The 22929-nt window shown below is 33.3% G+C and overlaps 3 protein-coding genes across 6 annotated transcripts in view; 1 reads left to right on the top strand and 2 right to left on the bottom strand.

Moving 5' to 3' along the window:
• Window positions 1-11419, bottom strand: part of LOC138306786 (lysM and putative peptidoglycan-binding domain-containing protein 1-like) — a 25823-nt gene extending 14404 nt beyond the window's left edge. The window contains exons 1-3 of one of the 3 annotated variants that reach the window (XM_069247271.1): window positions 11006-11419; window positions 9654-9811; window positions 4752-5080 (exon numbers count right to left, since the gene is read on the bottom strand). In XM_069247271.1, coding sequence (XP_069103372.1) covers window positions 4752-5080; window positions 9654-9811; window positions 11006-11114 — 596 coding nt within the window. In that variant the 5' untranslated portion in view covers window positions 11115-11419. Of the gene's footprint in view, window positions 1-4751; window positions 5081-9653; window positions 10009-11005 lie in introns of those variants that run through there. The other 2 variants (XM_069247269.1, XM_069247270.1) reach the window with 2 other exon arrangements.
• LOC138306788 (transcription initiation factor IIA subunit 2-like) lies at window positions 10060-16239 on the top strand. The gene is made up of 4 exons (XM_069247272.1): window positions 10060-10219; window positions 11863-11967; window positions 13831-13957; window positions 15080-16239. The coding sequence occupies exons 1-4, from the start codon at window positions 10148-10150 to the stop codon at window positions 15097-15099; spliced, it is 324 nt and encodes a 107-aa protein (XP_069103373.1). The 5' UTR covers window positions 10060-10147; the 3' UTR covers window positions 15100-16239.
• The window catches only part of LOC138306785 (sulfotransferase 1B1-like), a 23117-nt gene continuing 15683 nt past the window's right edge, over window positions 15496-22929 (bottom strand). For both annotated transcript variants that reach the window (XM_069247268.1, XM_069247267.1), the window contains exons 2-6: window positions 22548-22814; window positions 21703-22014; window positions 20893-20996; window positions 19063-19246; window positions 15496-18574 (exon numbers count right to left, since the gene is read on the bottom strand). In XM_069247268.1, coding sequence (XP_069103369.1) covers window positions 18462-18574; window positions 19063-19246; window positions 20893-20996; window positions 21703-22014; window positions 22548-22746 — 912 coding nt within the window. In that variant the 5' untranslated portion in view covers window positions 22747-22814 and the 3' untranslated portion in view covers window positions 15496-18461. The remainder of the gene's footprint in view (window positions 18575-19062; window positions 19247-20892; window positions 20997-21702; window positions 22015-22547; window positions 22815-22929) is intronic.

The following is a 22929-nucleotide window of genomic DNA, read 5'->3' as shown; positions in this document are numbered from 1 at the left end:
TTGTTGTGTTCTTATATCTACATCATCAGTTGTTGTGTTCTTATATCTACATCATCATTTGTTGTGTTCTTATATCTACATAAACAGTTGTTGTGTTCTTATATCTACATAATGAGTTGTTGTGTTCTTATATCTACATCATCAGTTGTTGTGTTCTTATATCTACATCATCAGTTGTTGTGTTCTTATATCTACATCATCAGTTGTTGTGTTCTTATATCTACATCATCATTTGTTGTGTTCTTATATCTACATAAACAGTTGTTGTGTTCTTATATCTACATAATGAGTTGTTGTGTTCTTATATCTACATCATCAGTTGTTGTGTTCTTATATCATCTACATAATCAGTTGTTGTGTTCTTATATTATATACATCATCTCATTTGTTGTGTTCCTCAATCTACACCATTACTAGTTGTGCTCTCCATAATTCAGGGTTGTGTGCCTCAATTATAAGATACTTTAGTAAACTATTTATAAGCATTAGGCCAAGCATAAAAAAAATTGTGTTTCCGTTTGATAACCCTACCAATCCTAAATAATTTTAAACTCAATCATCAGAACATCAGAATATTATGTCCAGATTCTGTCTCTATAGGATACCAGGAATGCTCTAGGGAACAAATACATGGTCTAAATAAGGTTATAGATGAAAAAATGAAGATAAGATCTACATACCAACCTTCTTTTCTAAAGTATGTTATTGGAAACATATTTTATTTTATTTGGCCTTATATACAGTACCTATATGGTTACATTGCACAAGAGCATTTCACCTAATAACATGATTTCCATCTGAATTTTGCTTAATTAGCGGTGAATATTGCAATCCTCATGCAAAAAAAAATGATAAAATAAAAGCAAAAAACACAAAATTGCAACAGAAATAAACAATTAAACACAACATTATATACAAAGCACTACCTATAATGTAATAAAAACCATTAATGGTAAATGATAAAAAGTGGTTACGAACCAAGTTCAATCTATGCATGACCTGTGCCTCTCCTTAGCTGCTGGTGGATAGGCATGCAGACAAAAGGAAGTCAACAGATTAACTATAGGCATGCTGTCAAATGATCTCAAAATCACTTGTCAACAGGGGAGGTAACTATCAACAAAAAGGGGAGATAACTAGCAAAGTATAGGACAATAGGCATGACTTGGCTCTATATGCTATACATACATATACATTGTACACATGTGTGTTTTCAGATTTTGTCATGGAATTAATTTTCAAAAAAACAAATCATAAACAAGAGGCCCAGAGGGCCTGTATCGCTCACCTGGTTTGTAATGCCAAGTAATGTTCTAAATACAGGTTCATTGTTTCTTTTCTGAAGGAATTCGAATATTTACCTCTAATTCACCTGTTCTGTTCCCCTTCCCCCAAGGATGTTTGTGGCCAAATTTGGTTACAATCCATGCAGAACTCTAGGAGAAGTAGCAATTTATAGGATTTACCTCTATTTCCCCTATTGGGCCCCGCACCTCCTGCCCCCGGGGGGTCAGAGCCAAACTTTATACAAGTTCTGTTCCCCTTCCCCCAAAGATGTTTGTGGCCAAATTTGGTTACAATCCATGCAGAACTCTATGACTAGTAGCGATTTAAAGGAAATGTTGACGGATGGACGACATACGGACGACGGACGGCGGACGCTGCACCATGACATAAGCTCACCGGCCCTTCGGGCCAGGTGAGCTAAAAAAGTAAAAGCTTAAGATAAATCTGTCCTGGTTTAGAGCAAATAGAAGAATATATATATGCACATTTCATTGCCATCAATATCCATGGCACATTGTAATAGGTAATTATAATGATTTATCTTATTATAGTACATTAATTGAATTATCTATGTTGCTAATTTATTCTGCATTTGCAAATTACAGAGTTATCTGCCCTTGTGGGTAGGTATTGATTGTGTGACATCATGTGTTTGCGAGCGTAACATCATACTTTTCAGAGAAAACAAGATGAATTTTGCTCACAAAATAATGATTTCACAATGGATGGCTCTCTCCAAGGGAGGTAACTCAGTACTAAGTGAAGACCGACTACAAGCTGCTTACATAATTCAATTACCTCCCTTAAATATGTACAGTCAAACCTGCCTTAGTGACCACCTCTGTATAAAGACCACATCTGTATAAAGACCACTTTCTTGAGGTCCGGTTGACCTATCTAGCTCTCTCTGCATAATTTGACCTATGTATATTTCTTCTTTGCCTCTAGGGTGACCTATATAGGCAGGTTAAACCATATACATATACAAAATGTAGGTGTAATTTACACCCCTTATTTGGTTTGTACACTGTACAAACCTGTGTTAATTATATATAATGTACAGTAATTACCTCCCTTTGATATATATTTATACATGTTGTGTATGTTTTATGTCACTGATAAGTTACTTAATGTTCAGTAATTACCTCCCTTTGATATATATTTATACATGTTGTGTATGTTTTATGTCACTGATTAAGTTACTTAATGTACAGTAATTAGCTCCCTTTGATATATATTTATACATGTTGTGTATGTTTTATGTCACTGATTAAGTTACTTAATGTACAGTAATTATCTCCCTTTGATATGAATTTATACATGTTGTGTATGTTTTATGTCACTGATAAGTTACTTAATGTTCAGTAATTACCTCCCTTTGATATATATTTATACATGTTGTGTATGTTTTATGTCACTGATTAAGTTACTTAATGTACAGTAATTACCTCCCTTTGATATATATTTATACATGTTTGTTTGTTGTGTATGTTTTATGTCACTGATTAAGTTACTTAATGTACAGTAATTATCTCCCTTTGATATATATTTATACATGTTGTGTATGTTTTATGTCACTGATTAAGTTACTTAATGTACAGTAATTACCTCCCTTTGATATATATTTATACATGTTGTGTATGTTTTATGTCACTGATTAAGTTACTTAATGTACAGTAATTACCTTCCTTTGATATATATTTATACATGTTGTGTATGTTTTATGTCACTGATTTAGTTACTTAATGTACAGTAATTACCTCCCTTTGTAATATATTTATACATGTTGTGTATGTTTTATGTCACTGATTAAGTTACTTAATGTACAGTAATTACCTCCCTTTGATATATATTTATACATGTTGTTTATGTTTAATGTCACTTATTAAGTAACTTCCCTGACACTTTTAGTCATGTTTTTATGTGGGTTTTTTTTTTAATTTCCTTCCTGAACATTAATAATGAACTGTTCCAGCCTTTGAATCAGGAGAGTTCAAAGTGTCTTCAGGGGTGGACAAGTTAACAAGTTCCCTCCAATATATATATTAATACCTATCACTTATGTAAATTACTTCCCAGTACATATCTATTACTGTCACTAATGTGAAATTACCTCCCTTTGTTGACTTTCTTCCTTACAAACCTGTGCATTATGTTTACATTTAGGAAAATATTGACCTCGAATGAGTCAGCTGACTTTAAGTGATAATACATGTGTGATATCCGTTACAAGTTCAGCGTACTGTCAAGGCTATGTGTTAAGACTGAGGCGGGTGATCAAGCTATATTACACTGATAGCTTACCATATTTCACTGCAAATAAGAACCCCCACCCCCACCCCTCTCTCACACAGAGATGAAATAATCAAAAGTGGTGGAAGGAAGGGAGTCTTATTTGCAGACAACAGTACTTAAGCTTGGCAACATCAATAAAGTAGCTAGGTCATCATCTTGGAACTTTGATGGTCTGTCACTTGGGGTGTTATTTAAGGTGAAATATAGTGCCTTCGCTTCCATAGACACAGTATAATTAGTACTACAGTATAACCTGTCTAAACAAGACCTTGTCTAATCCAGATCACTGTATATCCCAGCATAACTGTCTACAGATCTTCCTTCTTAATTTATGGTAATTAAAATGTTTATAATCCAGAAACCTGACTATACCGACCAATTATGCTGGTCTCAGTGACATTCCGTTTAGATAAGTTGCACTGGACTGTACCTCAGATTAAACGAGTATCATGATTAAAATATGAAATTACTGTAATATTCAAAAGGGATGAAGGATGCTGGTGGTGGTTAAAGTATCTAGCATACTAAAACTAGCCCTCTCACATGTTTGATTTTCACAGAAGATAATTTGATGGATACTGCACATTAGTTGATGGTTTTACTTTATAGAAATCTGTATTGGTTTTCCCTCTACAACTAATCTTAAATAATCTAGCTATTAAAATGACAAAAAACAAACTTCTTAAAATCTAGCATCAAAATAATTAGATAATCAATGGATATAATATGATAGAATTCAGCCCTAATTATGTTTGGTGGTGGATAAGACCACTCATACATAACCTATACAATCTTTTGGTGGCTCCAGGCCACAGGACAACAGCTAGTATCTCACGTAGTTTATCACCTATATGACTCTGCCTATTAGTTTTACATAGAAATTAGTATCCCATAAGGCAGTGTATCCCATCTACAGTGTTCTCTTCTGATCTATATTATCACCAGACAAACCACTATGCTCACATGCATGAAATATCATAGTGTTGCTCAGCTCTCTAATTAAATAATTTTTATTTTTGCTGTCCACATGCATGTTAAAAATTATATCCACTCCGAAAAAAAAAAATTCCTTCCCAAGATATTGTTTTTCCCTTTCAAAGAAATATATTTGAGGACAAAAAATTTTATCAGAATTCATCATAATTCCAATACAATATAACAATGCTTACCTTGTATTTGACTCCATTTTCTCCATATTAGATTTTAACTTTGCTATATCTGAATCATATTTATTTAGAAAATCCAACGCTGAAGATTTCGTTTCCACAGAAACACCGTTACTGGCCGAGTCACCATGTTCACCACTCTCCGTGCTTTTACGACTAGAATTTGACATCTGACTTCCTGACCTTGACCTACTTCTAGGGTCAATGTCAACCACTTCAAAGTCATCTGGTAGTGTTGCTATGTCCTCTCTAGCAACAGGGACCAATAAATGTTCCCTTAGAAACAAGCTGTCGTTGGTCCAAAGAGTGTTCTCCCTCTTCAGTTGTTCCACCTATAAAATACATGAATAGTACTAGTCAAATTGAAAAGGTAGAATAAAACTGAAATATAATGATAATATTATTTTTCTGATAAATAGTGTTAACCTTAAGCATTCTGGTGTAAAATAAAATGTCATATCAATACATATAAGGGTAAGTAGCTGTAGCTACATTGTATACTAGACCCTTCTGTTTTTTTTTGTTTTTTTTTTCTTTTTGTTTCTCTTAACTTAAACTAAAACTTCATCTAGAACCTGATTTGGACCATCACGTATATGATTCCAACATGCTATATGGTTAGGTATTCTATATTGATAATGACAGAATATATATAATCTGCAATTAAAATTACATTTTTGTGTAAAATAAACAAATATTTTGGTTGTTATTGTTTTGCTCGATGATTTAAATTTGACCAAAAGACTTTGGATAGGCACCGATCCTATTAAAGTCTATATGTACATGTAGGATTATTGGAAACAAAAATATTTGGTTGCATAGCTTTACTCAATCTGGTCAATGTACTCATCTGATAAACATTTGATGATAAAATTGTCAACTGGTTATATATATATATAAATATTATTTTTGACAATTTGCATGACACCTCTTAAGATCTTTAAAATACCCTTGTGTGATCAATTATTGATAAAAAAAATAGTATTACAGGGATTTCATTATCTTTAAGGATAAGCGATACAATTGCAATTTCAGGGGGTACTTTTCTATACCACCTGTATGCTATCTAATGTAATTTAGCCCAAATCAGGTGGTACCACAGCCAGGTTCAACCAGCCAAAAGTACCGGGTACCGCCTGACATTGAAACCCCTGTATTATAAGTGAGGTAACTCTATAGCTAAATTATTTAATACAAAAAAAGAAAGTGTATTTATCAACATTATATCAATTTATATATTAGATGACAGTTATTTTTACAAACATATTGATTTAGGGAACATGCTGTGCAATATAAAATAACTTCCTCTCCATGTTAAATGCATCAAATAGTTTTCTCTCCTGGTAGTCTGACATTTCATCCGTGTCTTATATAAACAAACATGAACAACTGGCGCTGATGACCTAGATAAATATGTATCGACTCGGTTTTGAAAGTCAGAGTTGTGAACTAAAATTTAGCATAGAATTTATGCCCCTATTACAGATGTTGTACAAAAATACATTTAATCTATGTCTGACACTTTGAGCTTATCAAGTATGCATTTGTAATATTAAATTCATTTTTCAATTGGTGTTCAGGCAGTCTTACATGTATGCATGCAACTAAATATTGATATACATGTAATTATGAACAAAAATAGTATGCTTTTCAACTTCCAAAATAACACAGTATTATGAGTGATACCTGGCATATTTTTGTAAAAATCCCCTAAAAAGTTTCCTTAAGAACATACAGCTACATGTAATAATGTCAACTCATATCTGTAGAAATAGAAAGAGAAAAATAGATCATTTTTGCAGCATTGATGCAATGCCAGTGCAGCCAGAGAAATCAGTTTAATAATATGCTTATATAGTATATCTGTACCTGATATTAAATTTATTTTTTGAAAGTGATCACATTTCAATTACATTGTATATTACTGGTTCCTTCAAAATCAATAATTAAACAAAAATACATATATGTTACAATAATAATGAAATCATCAGTTAGAATCAAATGTTACATATGCATAATCAATAATTACTATGAATTTTAAACAAGAGGCCCAGAGGGCCTGTATCCCTCACCTGGTTTTTGTTTTTGTTTTTTGTAATTTATCACAAAGACTCGTAGAATTAGAAAAATTACTAAAATTGTCTCCAAAATTTGTTTAATTTTGAAACACAACCATATAATGATGCTATAGATACCATACAAATATGCTATCCAATACAAAGGTTCAGAGAGGAAGTAATTTATATGAAAAAAATAGCCTAATTGACCTTTTTTGGCCCCGCGTCTAAGGCCCCAGGGAGTCAGCCCTATACTTTGTACAATTTTAAATCCCCATCCTATAAGGATGCTACCATTGCATTATGAGCGTAATCCCATGTTTAGTTACAGAGAAGAAGTCGTTTATACGGAAATAGTCATATTGACCACTTTTGACCCCACCCCTCAGGCCCCCAGGGGGTCAGCCCTATCATTTGCACAATTTTGAATCCTCACCCTATAAGGATGCTACCATTGCATTATGAGTGCTATCCCATGCTTAGTTTCAGAGAAGAAGTCGTTTATATGGAAAAGCCAAATTGACCCCTTTTGACCCCGCCCCTCAGGCCCCTGGGGGGTCAGCCCCATCATTTGTACAATTTTCAATCCCACCTTATAAAGATGCTACAATTGCATTATGGATGCTGTTCCATGCTTAGTTTCAGAGAAGAAGTCGTTTATATGGAAATAGCCAAATTGACCACTTTTGACCCCGCCCCTCAGGCCCCAGGGGGTCAGCCCCATCATTTGTACAATTTTGAATCACCACCCTATAAGGATGCTACCATTGCATTTCAGGTTCTATACCATGCTTAGTTTCAGAGAAGAAGTCGTTTAAATGGAAATAGTCAAATTGACCCCTTTTGACCCCGCCCCTCAGGCCCTCAGGGGGTCAGCCCCATCATTTGTACAATTTTGAATCCCCACTCCATAAGGATGCTACCATTGCATTTTGGGTGCTATATATCCCATGCTTAAGTTTCAGAGAAGAAGTCGTTTAAATGGAAATAGCCAAATTGACCCCTTTTGGCCCGCCCCTCAGGCCCCTGGGGGGTCAGCCCAATCATTTGTACAATTTTCAGTATGTAGCCCATAAGGATGCTACCAGTCAAATTTTGTTGAAATCCGACCAGTGGTTATGGAGAAGAAGTCGATTGTTGACGGACGGACGGACGACGGACGCCACCACGGTATGGCATAAGCTCACCTTGGCCCTTCGGACCAGGTGAGCTAAAAATCAGAAAGCGTCTTGCTTAATCTATTTGAAAATATTCATTATTATAATGAATAACAAATAAATTAAATTCTTCATTAACATCAATCTATTATATCAAATTTTAAATGTTATAAATTATTTTGACTTATAGTTCAATATAAACTTACATGTGTATACACAGACAGTGTAAATATTTACATATTTAAGTTAAACTGTTTATATATGTATATATCTATATATTCACCCTCTGAACAACAGGTATGTGTATATCAATCATTATCTGATTACAATGAATTACACAGTCTGAAGAAGGACTAACAACTACATCAACATGTAGAGGGATAAATTCTGAAGAAAAATACATAATAAAACAGCCTTAAAAATCATATTGTACATGGATGTATGTCCATTTAGAAAGGTACATGTACAATATAAATGCCAGAACAAAATGGGCAGTGGCATGGGTACGAGAAATATATATGTTATATACATTTTTTTAGTTTTACTGATGTTACACAGAAAAGAAAGCTAATAAATTATCATTTCCTTGAATAACCATATGATTAGTGGAATTCTACTTTCTTTTTATCATGTGATATTAAAGTACGGTATCATAATAAATTAAATATATTCAGGGTTTATAATTGTGTTAATGGGGTCCCCATATTCATGTTAAAGATATCCCACCGCCGACAGAGCATAAACAATACTCATCATTTTAACAGCTTTTGGTGATTAATTGTGTACATATATATCAAATTAACACAAACAATAAAATGATATCAAATAATTATTTTTTTTCTTTTGGTGCATGCGTAATCATTCCATATAAGACATAGTGCTGCTAATTTTTTTTCTGGATCATCCATGCAATTAGCTACTGTTGTAGCGGAAAAGATATCACATTCGGGAAAAGTCAGTCAGAAGGTGATATCTTTTCCGCTACAACAGTAGCTACCATGCAATTAAATTATCTTTTTATATTTTTAAAAGTAGAAGTTCAAACTTTTCAATGATGTAATGGTACAGCAAAGTAAGTAACTTTTGTACCTAAAGAAAAATACTAATTCGTCTGCTCCTGTTTTTGATAAAGAAAAAATACCATATGTCAGCGGTGGAGCATCTTAACATATAAAAAAGGACCACACTTCTTTGCTGAGTCCTTTCCATTAACACAAGCACACCACATTTTATCTGAAAAGGACCAAATTTATAGAAAACCCTGCACAAATGCTGGGTTTCAATGGACTTCAATGGACTAAAAAGAGGTCAATAATTCATCATTCAACCAATTATAATTTATTAGATAGACTTCATCTTATCAACAAAGTTCGAGTTTCGACTTTATACATACAATATGGGACGTGCAATAATTCACAAACTCCACAAGGAAGTGTTAGATTCCACATCTGTCAATGACGGCCCAAACAACATGTAAACACAACACAATGAATTTAACAACAGATCGCCAATATGTATGGTGATCGTCAGTTATCGTATAATATTGACAAGTTATGATTGATGTGTGAACTTCTTATATCGTCTTATCGAAGCACCCGGAAATAAGATATGCCTGCAGGCCAAGATTTAGTCTCTGATTTCAGTTACTATTCGGATGCAATTTTCCGGATTGCAGATGATATTTAGCTCACCGTAATTCCGTATTTTAGAGCGATTCCCATCATCGTGTCCTTTTCCGATATCTTGTGTTTAATGAAGGTCGTACTTTTCGGGGCCAACTTCGTCGTAGTTCCATATTTCGTCTGTTTCTGCACAAATTTCCCTAGGAACTGCTTCTCGGTCCCACCACCTTCGGCCATTTTGGCCAAATACACAGAAATCACGTGATTTGCTTCTGATACAGTGTCAAATTAACGCTTGAATGTCATAACTAAATCTTTACAAATAGAATTATTATTTAAAAATGTAATACTCTTTCCACATAATCAGTTAACTTAAACATAAAGCATCACAAAATGTGTTGTATATGAACATAGACTAATCAATCTTGCAAGTCTATCAATAACCGGAAGTGGTAGAGAAAAATCGCTGTCAACTCTGCGTTTGACAGCAAGGAATAAACACATACACAATACACACATTGTCAACAGGGTTAGAGCGATTGTGGATTCAGCGAAAAACTAAAATGAGCTACCAGTTATACCGAAATACTACATTGGGACATACCCTTCAGGAGAGTTTGGACGAGCTAATTCAGGTATGAATTTGAAACACTTTAATTATTTGGTTTTGTCGAGATGTAAATGCATTTTGTAGCAGAAACATTCAGCTGTTCAGTGTGACCAACCAGCCTGCTATAATCTGATGCTGCAGCTGGTGCTAGCTAGGCCATGTACAGAAACTGCATCTTGTCTGTTGAGAATTTTCATATTTAGGCGTACTATAGACTCTCATCTTAACAATTTGTGTTATTGCACGCATAAATTTGACAACCTGTACATGCATGCACGCTTAAATATTTTCCATTATTTGGTGATAATTGTTTCTATCTATCTCTAATTTTGATTGAAGGTTGTGGTTCAAGCTATATGTACTTTATTAACCAGACCTAACGTAGATTTGTTGCTTGTAATAATAGAAACAAGCATATCTTTGAATTGAACTGCCCCTTATACATAAATAGTGATCACCTAACATTATTGCTTCTACATGTTAAATATCATTACAGTATTTTTTGTTATTATATGATCATGTTACAGTATGAATTTAAATCAATTTCATCAATCCTGTAAGAACTCTTCTTCATATATCAATATACCAAGCAAGTCATATATGACTTTATATTTGTATTGCCCATATTAAATCTATAATTAATTGCTTGGCTTCAATCTAATCTTGTTTAATATTGAGTATATAAATCACACTATATTTCTCAGTTGCTTTAGGGCAGTAACTATTTTACTATAAACTATTTATTGAATCAAAATTGATGATAGTTAGATGAAATAAACCATCATGTTTTAATCAATCGAAGACTACTTACCTTGTCCAGGTATAACATCCACATATGTAACTGTTTCCTGAATACCGTCGCATGTGCCATGGTCGAAGTAGACATCAATATTACTGCTAAAGGTCTGTAGGGCAATCATTTTGTCCTATTTAGACAACAGCTGTAGCATAAAGAACATGCGATATAGTAGTTACAGCTAGTCAAAAATAATTTTCAGCTTTATGCATTTGTTTATCTAATATATTCATGTTCATCCACTGGGTAGTCAAATGGTTAGATGTTAAATCCAGTTAGATCACATACATCCTGTTGAGAAACATTATCAGACGATGAGACCACTAAAAATGCAAATCTATTTTCAGTAAAGTCTGAGATTTGCATATTGTCAATGACAAAATTTCATGAGAGCTATTTTGCTGTTAAATGCTTCCCTCCCAACCAGGATACATCTAGGTAATACATGCTGTATGATGTCACTCAGTTTGCATTGATAAGGTCAGTGAACGTTGCTCAAGCTAAAGTACTTCTATTACATATCTTGGTAGTGCACAATTTATAAAGTAAAAAGAGGTTGGCACCATTTCTAAAATTAAACAAAATTATTTTTTGTAACTGAAAGTATTCAAAAGATAATTTTACTGCAGTTGCTGCATTAGTTGGTTCATAGGTGTTTAGCATGCTGGTAAGTCAAAGACCCACTATAAACTGATATATTAGTTAATAGGAGATCTTTGACTTACCAGTATGCTAAATATTTCTCAATATGGTCTGTTTAAAATATTGACCCAAGTTGAGTTGATCTCCATTAACAAATCCAAAATGAGACCATTATGAAATTTCAGGGATGAATAACTTCGACTAACTTACATTTTTTCCTAATTTTTCAGTATGGCCAGATATCGCCCCAACTTGCTCTGAAGGTTCTCATCCAATTTGACAAGGCTATTAATACAGCCTTGGCCAATCGTGTGAAGAACAGGATAACTGTCAAGGTATGGTATATTGTAAAACTGTATTATGTAACGTTACCTGTGGCTCAACAGGTAAGTTGTCAAACTTGAGTGTCAATTCAATAATAGATCACCAATGTTCCACATGATCGACTCCACGTCCATTTCATCAATACATTACACCTGAACTTTTTATATGTTTTATTTCTAGGAATTTTTTAAAAGGCAAAACAAAATAATTGCAAGTATTTGAAAGAATATATTTGCCACCTTCATGCTAAGGATATTGAGCTTATAATAATAATTGAGTTCCTGGTCTCTGCTTATCAAAGTGATCCTTATAGTTCTAAACAAGAGGGAGATAATATAGTAATTTGATTTTTTCAGAGATCGTTTTTTTAAACCAAAATTTTGAATAATGTAACCCCATCTGTCACCCATCCATCCATCTATCTATCCATCCATCCATCTATGTTTCCTTTAAATTTCTACTTGCCATAAAATTGGCATCGGAATTCAATAATGGTTTTTGGCCAGAAACATCCTTAGGCCAAAAAAAATATATGTGTGTTTCAGGTTACATGACTGAAAAAATAGGGTAGGTCGGTCGGGATTTTTTTTAAATTTTATTTTTTTAGGAGGGATGGGGGAGGGGTTGAGTGGCTTTATAACTACATTAAAAAGTAATTTAATAAAACATGTAATTTGTCTTTCAGGCTTTAGGCTGACTAGAAGTCTTTTATTTCTCATTACCATATTCGTAATTGAACTTTATCTGGATAAACTTAAAGCATGCGTAAAAATCTAAGTTGGAAACTTCATACACAACATTTTGGTTTTGAAAAAGTGTGATAAAGTAGCTTGGGTCAGAAGTAAAAACTAGGGTAGGTAGGGGTACCTGAAACATACATATTTTTGTTTTAGGCCTTAGGGTAGGGGAACAGAGTTTGTATAAATCTTTATTACGAACTTCTGACTCCCTAGGACAGAAAGGGCAGGGACTCAATAGAGGAAATAGAGTTATTGTTTTGTATAATTCTTGACTGTTATAGGTTTAAAAGCTTTTCTATATCTCGGGGCTTTTTCTAGGGGCATTTTGGGGCTGATAATGGGCTCCATTACCAATGGAAATTATTTCAAATTTATGCCAAATTCCCAAAAGAATACAGTTTACTCCTGGAAATGTCCTTTCCAATTGACCAATTTCTTTCCCAAATTAAGGTGAAAAAGGCCCTTTCTCAGTTAAGTGGGGAAAAAAACAACCTGAATCTATATCTTATCTATATTTTATAGATTTTAATCTATACAATTGTATGTCACCAAAACATATTTAATGACTAATTTTATTTAAATTTATATCCTTAGGCAAAGACTGATGACAATATAATCTAGTAGTAAATACTGTGTATACCATTTCCTTAGGCCAGGTTGTAAGTACCCGAAGGAATAGTCATTATCTTATGTTTATAATCTAGATAATGGAATATGGGTAATTCCAATTCAACATTATACCAGTATTTGAGAATTAGACCAATCATCTTGCTCTCCTAAGATGTTTAGAATTTAATCATGTATTCATATAAAACTATCATCATTTCTTTTTAAACATGACAATGTATAATGACAATATCCAGTTAGGGGTCATATTCTGATGACCTTTAGACTCCTTGTCCTTCAGTTCAGATATATTTTCTCCACATTACTACATCCACTGTACACAATTCACCCAGCATGCATACTAGTATACAAACCCTCCTTTACAATTGACTTTAGATTCAAGTAGTAATTTGATTGACCAAGTCGACAGGATGCTGTCAGATCCTTAATGAAACAGAATGAGCATAAGGATCTTTATTTTAATCAGATGGATATTAAATATGCTCTAACTTCATTTACTTCCTACAGGGAAAGCTGAACACCTACAGATTCTGTGATAATGTATGGACCTTCGTGCTGAATAATGTCGATTTCCGAGAAGTGCATGAATTTGCTAAAGTGGACAAAGTCAAAATCGTGGCTTGTGATGGAAAGAGTAAGTGTTTCTGGATTTACTGTGTTGTCTTGATGAGAACAAAGGAGAATAGAGGGCATTCTAATTAGAATTAGACATGTCATTCTGCTCTGCTACTATGCTCAACCATACGCTCCAATACCAGATATAACAACTTCCCGTTTGGGGTCACCTCAGCATGACCTCTATGGTGAGCCAATCAGCATGTCACCTATGAAATCTTCAGTATGGTTAAATCTTTCAAAAGTATAAATGGCAATTAGTACGTCCTAAGAGGTTCTGATTCTAGGCAGGGTCATGCTGAGGTGACCATGAACGGAGAGTTAAATCGTATTGTAGTCAAACCGAATTACAAGTCTAACTTTGATTAGATTGCGGTAGAGGGCAAATATTCTCTTGATTAAAAAAAGGGCCTGTGTTGCCTGGGGCATTTTGAATTTGGAATTTTAAGTCATAAATAGTGAAGTTGGGAATCTTACAGGCATGCTGCAGTTCCTTTATTTCTCAAAAAAATAAATTCATTACGCTTATTACATATTATTATTTCAAGTCATGTCATATCTATTTCATATCTACACATAAACAATAAATCTAGAGTATCTAAAAGTATAATGTAGGAAATAGGAATTTGGAAAATTTCCAATAGGAAATAGGGGATCCTTTGTCTGCCTCGAAATGTCCAGAATAGATGCCGAGGTGTGATTACACATTCTATCATATCACACTGTATCTAGTGGTTTTATATAATTTAATCTTGCATTTAAGTGATGGTTGGATTCAAAAGAAAAATAATTTAGGCAATATTTAAGGTTTTAAACCATGTTAAACTAGGGATAATTTGTATGCCTATATATCACTTATTAGGTGTACTTGAACATATATTTTTATAAGAAAGTGTGTATGCATCAGGCCTAGCTTTAGATGTTACTGTTGAGTCATAGATTGTTATGTTGCTTGTAATTTTGGCAAAATATGAAAAAGAAAACAAAAATCCACATTTCAGTTTAGTAAGTCTAAAGTGTTCAGAAATCCTGGCTTTGAATCCCGGGCTGGCTGTTATGTTTTCTTCGGTCCTGTTTAAGAATCAGTCATATCCCTGATTTGTATTGTAGATCTTTAATATTTTATTTCTTGTGTTTTCAGGTGCAGCAGGTGACCATTGATCGAGTTTATATGTAGATGTGAAAGATTGTGTGTGGTGAAGGATGAGAAATGATTGAGATGAGGAAAATTGAGAAAAGGGAGATAACTATGTATGTTTACAAGTGAAGGGAGGTAATTCTATATCAGAGGGAGAAAATTATGTATATCAGTATGAAAGAAAATAACTATTTGTGTGAAAGAAAGGAGAATGTTCTGTTTGAAAAGAGGACAGTCACTGTTACAAATGAAGGGAGATAACTCTAAAAAAACAAACAAACAAAACGAAAACGATGGAGGAATCAATAATTCATTTTCCTTCATACAAAAATTGTTTATGAGAGGACTGTGTGTTCAAATACATGTATATGTTAATTCTTCTTTCTGTTGTCAAGTCTTCAAACTTTAACAAGCATTGATTAAAGAATATCTGTGTGTGTGTGTGTGTGTGTGTGTGTGTGTGTGTGTGTGTGTGTGTGTGTGTGTGTGTATAAAACTTGTAAAAGCTGCAAGTGCAATATAACTGTTTAATGTTTGTTAGTGTTATGTAAGTTTTTCATTTATTTTACCTTTACACGACCTAATTCACCCCTAAAGATACATTTGGAATCTTCTATTTCTTAGGACGGAACAGTTCATCTTGACATTATAGGGGTGAATCAAATAGGGATGATTAGTTACCAGGCTAGAGTCTGATGAGGATATATAATTATAGTAAACAATGGACTTATATTCATACACATAAATTATTTCCAGTACATATACAGGTATGTGCTAATTTCTTACTTATTTGGAATTCTACAGTAACCTAACTGAATTGTCTAGGCAAGTCAATGCAATATATATACTGTAAAAAAAAAGTTTCTCAATTCTCATTTTTTGCTGTTTTGCTCTCTCTGTGTAACTGTTAGGGTTTTTGTTTTTGAAGGAGCATCACTTGATAGATGTTTGAAACAATAAGGAATAGGCCTAGACATTTGCATTAATAAGAGAAGGAAAAAAAACACACAAAAAAACCAAGAAAATAACATTCCATATTTGAGGTGTACACAATGATCATGTAGATTTTGGACCATCAATTAGATTGAAAAAAAAATCTTTGTCATTTATTATAATTGGCGAACAAGACATGAATTTCTTGATTATAGGAAATAAAACGAGCTTTAAGAAGTTTTGTAGATTTAGATGCCATATGTTACCTCATTAATACTTCAATACATACATGTATTTAGTAGACTCTCCTAAAATCCATTTTGAAAGTTCAGATGTGAATGAGTTAATTATAAATGTATGACTGATTACTACTGAGTTTTTTGTCACATTGTATTGTATTTAGGAATATCATGATTGGTTATGTATAACAAAATCTGATAAAAGATTTAAAAGTTATTGTTAGAGTGAGTCTGAGTAAGGAGACCAGTGTACACTAAGATTTGTGTATATCTAGTTATTTTTAGCACAGACTACTGTGTATATACATGTAGCCATTTATGTTCATAGACCTGTCAATTTTTTTTCAATATGGACCCAAAACTTGATAATTAAAATTCCGTGAAACAAAATTTTCGAAATATGAACTCGAAAATTTTTTATATAAGCGAAACATGATTTTCATTGCCCGGGGTATTCGGCTTAAAGTGTATATATATTTCTAGCAAATTTCATATCGTGACCATGTCAAATACTTGTGAACTAGACATATCATGGAAATATTGTCCCCTTAATATTTCTAAACAGGCTACAATGTATACCATATTGAATAATCAAGTTGTGTATATATGTGAAATGTACAGTGATTTAAAATAGAATAATAAGAAAACATGCTTTCCTTTTTGATTTGTAGAAAATAGATTCAAATTTTAGGTCTAAATGACAGTTGGAATTACCAGATTATCTCCCCTTTATTATAAGAAATCAATGGAGATGAGAAAAAAAAATTAAAACCCAATTTCATTGGTAATTATTGTGTTCTTAAGACTGATGGTCATCCTTAAGACTTGTGGTCAGCTTTAAGACTTGTGGTCAGCCTTAAGATTGATGGTCAGCCTTAAGAGTTGTGGTCAGCCTTCAGACTGGTGGTCAGTCCACCTTTGGTATTGATTAAAAACAGACAAGGAAAATCTTGAAAAGAAATGAAAATAATTGATCATGGTAGTTTATTATTAAATTTTGAAAAATTAATGAATAGTGCTATGTTTAATTAAGTTATCTGGTAAATACACTGTATATTTGTATGACAACTGTACTAGAGTTAAAGAGATATTTTTCTGATTTAGCTGATGTAAAAACGTATCTGTATATTGAAAAATTAGTTGTCAACTATTGTTTCTTTATACATTGATGTTGTATTTAAATGATTAAAACAATTTTTGTATCTTATTAAATATTTTGTGTCATTTTATATCCTGTAACCAAGTTTATTCTTGTCCTATCAAATACACACAGATGTTTAACTACTATAAACATTCAAGCAATAAGAATACATCAAGGAAGACAACTTCATCATGTATATAGTTATTCTCCATATGACCCATCCTCATACTCCAGAGATTACTACATAATGTATTCGCCCCTGTGCCATAGTAAAACTGAAGGCAGCTTAGGAAAGAAAATTTAAAAATTCTTCACCATCGATATAAAAGCTCTCTCTCTCCTATTTGATCAGAAAAGCACTGCATTTGTTTTACCAATTATATGACAATGTTTTAATTTATATGCAATATACACATGTACATGTATATGTCTCCGTAGCGCTACTGTTGCAGCAGAGGCTGTATCTAAATAAACATGTATCAAGATAAAATACTGGTGTTGAGTTAAGAACATAATTTTCAATATATATATCTACATGTATGGATAGTTGTACCACAGGAGCCCGACGTTCTGTCAATTTTTGCAATCCCCTGAATCAATTGAATTGAATCAATGTGTCAATTTAAGCAACCCCACTGAACCAATCAGCCGATTTAAGCAACCCCACTGAACCAATCAGCCGATTTTAGCGATTCCACTGAACCAATCAGCCAATTTTAGCGATTCCACTGAACCAATCAGCCAATTTTAGCGATTCCACTGAACCAATCAGCCGATTTTAGCAATTCCACTGAACCAATCAGCCGTTTTTACCAACCCCACTGAACCAATCAGGTTTTAGAGGTCTATATCAAAAACGATAAAAATCATACTCTACATGGTACTATATCGTTTTTTTATCTTTTTTTATCTAGACCTCTAAAACGTCTAAAAATGGTCTTAGGGCACTCTGGTGGGTCCATGGTTATATAATCTGTAACTAATTCTCAGATCCCTGTGCTATCGATTGGTCATTTTATCCAGTAGAACATATTCCGCCAATTGATGCTACACTGATCATGCTGAGGTGAAGCTATAATGAGAACCTAAAGGAAAGTTTTGACTGTGACATCTTCTCCTTGTAGATCTGGTCAAACTTCTCATTGTCCGCCACAGTAAACCAGTTCTTCCAATCGCCCACCTCACCTGTAAGACGTCAAAAATATTTCAATTATTTTGGTCAGAGCAGAGACTTAGATCGTAATTAAATTATCTATGTCTCTGGTTAGAGTGGATAAAACACTCTTTGCTCAATCTCTTAATACATTTTCGCTAAGCACTATCCGTACGCCTACTCCTCTTTGCCCTTTAATTTGACAAGCGAAGATGGATTTCTTACGAAGGAATTCAGATAAAATACATAAAAAATACTAAGGTAATAAATCGATATCAAAGCAGTTCTCTTAATTTTTGACAGCAGATGTAAAATTATGAAAGGTAAGTTCAGAATAGTTCGATATCCAGATCTATTTTATCCTATTGGACACACTCCCTCTTGTCCCAGGGGTACCAGAGCCAAGATTTATACAAACTCTATTTCCCTACATCGTGTTATACCGGAAATATCAAGATCTCTATCTAAATCTCTGGGTCGATGTAAAACATTTAAACAACCGTATAAGACTTTTTTTAACCTTTTCTATATATTATCTCGGGCCCGTCCCTAGACATAGTGCTGTTAAAGCGTGAGTCGGGATTTTCTCGTTTGTCTTTCTGGGTCTGAACAAATGAGCACTTGTCAGTGATTGTGTCTAAAGTATCTCCGTCAATTGTCTGCCCGAGGAATAGAGACACTCTCTCAACTTGTTGTCGCAGATTCTGAAAAAAAAAATATTTATCATTAAAATCTATTGATTTTATAAGGATGCATAAAGATTTTTTAACATAAATTGCAGAATGTATTTTTTGATAATTTTGGAAACTTAAGATTATACATGTATGACACTGTTGCGAACTTTATTCAAGTTTTTACGAAAATAAAGAAATCTGAAGTCTGACTAAAACACATCGTAGATATAATAAAGCGTCGGACTTATTTTCATTTTTATCAACCTTTTTTTAAATGTATGATTTAAAATTTGCAAAATCAGTCATAAAATTCACTAGAATGCAGGAAATTGCATCTAGCAGTTGAATTTTTCTGAGGGATGGGGGAGAGGGTGTCTTCGAACCAACCTCTAATATATATACGGCACCCATTGCAAAGTTTTACCTATTCTTTATATAATGATCATATATCTAATTATTTTACAAATCACTAACAAGTGAACATGGAAATATTTTATTCAATCATGGTAAGGCTTGCACCTAAATAACTCGATAACTTGATAAAAAAATCTTTGTTCAATGACGGTCATGAAAAACGGTAGCGTAATATTGATCACATATTATGTACATTGTATATGAGAAACTGTCGCACGAGTCGGTTAATAGGAAATCACATTGGTTTCACATTCAGGTACAGTGAAATAAAATTAAATGGGGTTTAGATCGCGAAAATATATCACCGCTAAAATACGTTTGTTTACAGGACACATTAGACAAGGTGCACGCATCTACAGGAAATGGGTCCAACAATACATGGTTCATCCATCAGTGGTTTAATGACTATAATAAAAAAAATTAAAGGCCCACTACAAAACAAAAATTAAAAGTTGCTTAAAAACAATAATGATATACGAAAATGTATATTAATGACCATAGAGGATGTTATAACACCAACCAAATGCAGGATTCCTTGTGTAAACTGCGTATATTTACAGTGAAGATTCATATCATTGTTTTGCCGTATGCGTTTGGCGATGTGATAATCAACTAACGCGACGTTGGAAAACAAAACGACCCGCGTTATGAAAATTAACATTTTATTTACTTGAATTAAATTGTTCAGAAGGGCGACGGTGGGAAACATAAAACGACCAGTGTAACGTTGAAAATGGACCCCGTTGATTTAAAGAAAATAGTTAGAAGGTAGTAGTACTAGTAAGCCTAGTATTAACGGCATTTGGGATTCTATAAAACTACCAAATTCGTTTTATATTCCCATTTAAATATGCTCCACCGCTGACAAATGGTATTTTTTCACTATCAACAACAGGAGCAGACGATTTAGTATTTTTCTTCAGTTACAAAAGTTACTTACTTTACACTATTACCACCATTGAAAAGTTTGAGCTTCTAATTTTACTTCAAGTTAAAAATATGAAAAATAATTAATTGCATCCCGAAAAAAATCCGTGGCACTATATTCTATATGGAATGAAGGACTGATTGCACATGCACAACAGGCGAAATAAATTATCTTATATTATTTTTTGTGTTAATTAGGCATATTTATACACGATTTAACACCAATTATTGTTCAAATGATGAACATCATTTATGCTCTGTCGGCGGTGGAGCATCTTTAAAAAATTATAAAAGTCGTTTCCTTTAAGACAAAGGTTACAAAGGTACTGACTTACAGATTTCATGTCTTCATAATTCATCGTCAAAAATGGTACTTTGGGATTAGTCTGTGGAAATCTCTCCCAAGAAAGAACGCTTCGGAACCAGGAATCATACGGAACTACATTGAACAAAAGATCGGTTTAAAAGTAGTTAATGCAAAAATTACGGTATATATAGGTACGTTCACTGACTAGTATAATGTTTACTTTTAGGATCTTCACTGGTTTATTACTTCAAAGTTAAATTAAAAAAAAAAAAAAAAACACAAGCAAAATAAGCTACACAGAAATCTGGTGTATAATCTATATATATAATGATACTTAAAGTTGTTTGGTGTTTCCAAAGATACCACTGAAATAGCCCAGTTACACGAACTTTTTTTTAAAGAAATTTCTTTAGCTTAATGTTTCCCATAGGAAAGCATTATAGATAAGAAAACTTGCTTAACGGAAAATTTCTTTCCTTGACATCTATAATTTTATGGAGAATTTTAAGCCAAGGAGTGTTCGTGAAACTGGGGTTTGACCATTTCATAGACTATATTTCGAATTCACTTATGTATATACAATAATCAGTTTTAGCCACGCCTGATTACATATGTATTCAGATACAAAATGTAAAGGTAATATATTTATTATATACTTAAATTTAAACAAATAATTTGGAAACATTATACTTAAAAAATAGTTTAGAAGTGAGAAAAACTGAGCTAATTGAGAAAAAAAGCAATGCAGTAAAACATCTTTAGACACATTCCCAGGGGTTAATGTAACGTCAGTGATATTAACCCCTGGATTATCTAGGATGATCTTTTCTATACTCACCTTTTCCGTAAAGGAATTTTTCCAGGAATGCGTAATTGAATTCCCCGTCAAATGCTGTCTTGGCTAATCTTTTGACAAAGCAGAAATACGAAACAATGACGTCCTTGGGGTTTCTGGTCATGTAGATGACCTTGGCACGACCCTGTGAAAGTTGCCATGGCAACCTATCTATCGGTATGTGCGTCATGATTATCCTTGGCGACGGGGCGTTGTTGATGTCATCAATATTATCTATGTCCAACAAATGGTGTTGTCGACAGTAGGATCGGTCGTGTAGCAACATGTAAACTATCTCGTATATCCAGTGTGTTCCTGTAACCATGGTAACAATGATATATTTTTAACATAACTGTAAAAACATTATAATATTGGTTTTATATGCAGATTGCAGAATATTGCTTTTTGTTGGTTGAAGTTGCCTTATGTTTATCACAAATTGAAAACATGCCTTCTAAACATAAACATTTATTTGCTTAACAAAAACAATATCATAGGGCCCATAAATAACACCTTAGTGAGGTTTGTGAATATATTACACCTATAAACTATAACTTCAAACTTTTTTGTCAATTATAGTCTAAAAATTCAATACTGTTTGTTCATTGGCTTAAAATCTTATATCATTATCTCATAAAGTGTAAAACAATGACGTTACTGCTTGCAATGTCGCCTTTGATTGGCTGACGGCATAATGATTTCATAGAAAACATAAAAGACTTGGAATTTCACGGGATTAGCTTGTAGTTTATGTATAGAGTAAACTAAAAGTTTTAGTGTATATTCCGATCTTTTGGTGTGTTAGCTTATTGGCATGAAATTATAATTTAATCCGTTGCTCTGATTACCTGATTTCGGATATGACGTAATGAAGACGTCATCATCTTTTATTTCCATATCCCGAATGTTACGTAGATGTCCCGCGATATCGTCTGTAAATTCATATGGATAATTAAATCCCTCGTAAGGTTTCATCCGTATTTCATACCCGTCATTTCCTTTCTCCTTTGTTCCTGACTGATCTGTCTCGTCCGCCGCTCCTCCCATTCTTGTTCATTTGCCCCTATACTACTTCATTCGCTCCTTTCAATATCAATTAATGCAGAGAAGCCTTCCTGAAAAAGACACGAACTGATTATAAGCCTCGTGTATTTTTACATAGAAGTAAAATGTTTATAGAACGGGAAAAGTTGAGTTTTTCTGGAACCTCCGAACAGATTACAGATTTTC

The sequence above is a fragment of the Argopecten irradians genome, chromosome 13 (assembly GCF_041381155.1).
Source record: "Argopecten irradians isolate NY chromosome 13, Ai_NY, whole genome shotgun sequence".
In the NCBI taxonomy this organism is placed as follows: Eukaryota; Metazoa; Mollusca; class Bivalvia; order Pectinida; family Pectinidae; genus Argopecten; species Argopecten irradians.
The sequence above is the reverse complement of the archived record's forward strand: the minus strand, read 5'-3'. Positions and strand labels throughout refer to the sequence as shown.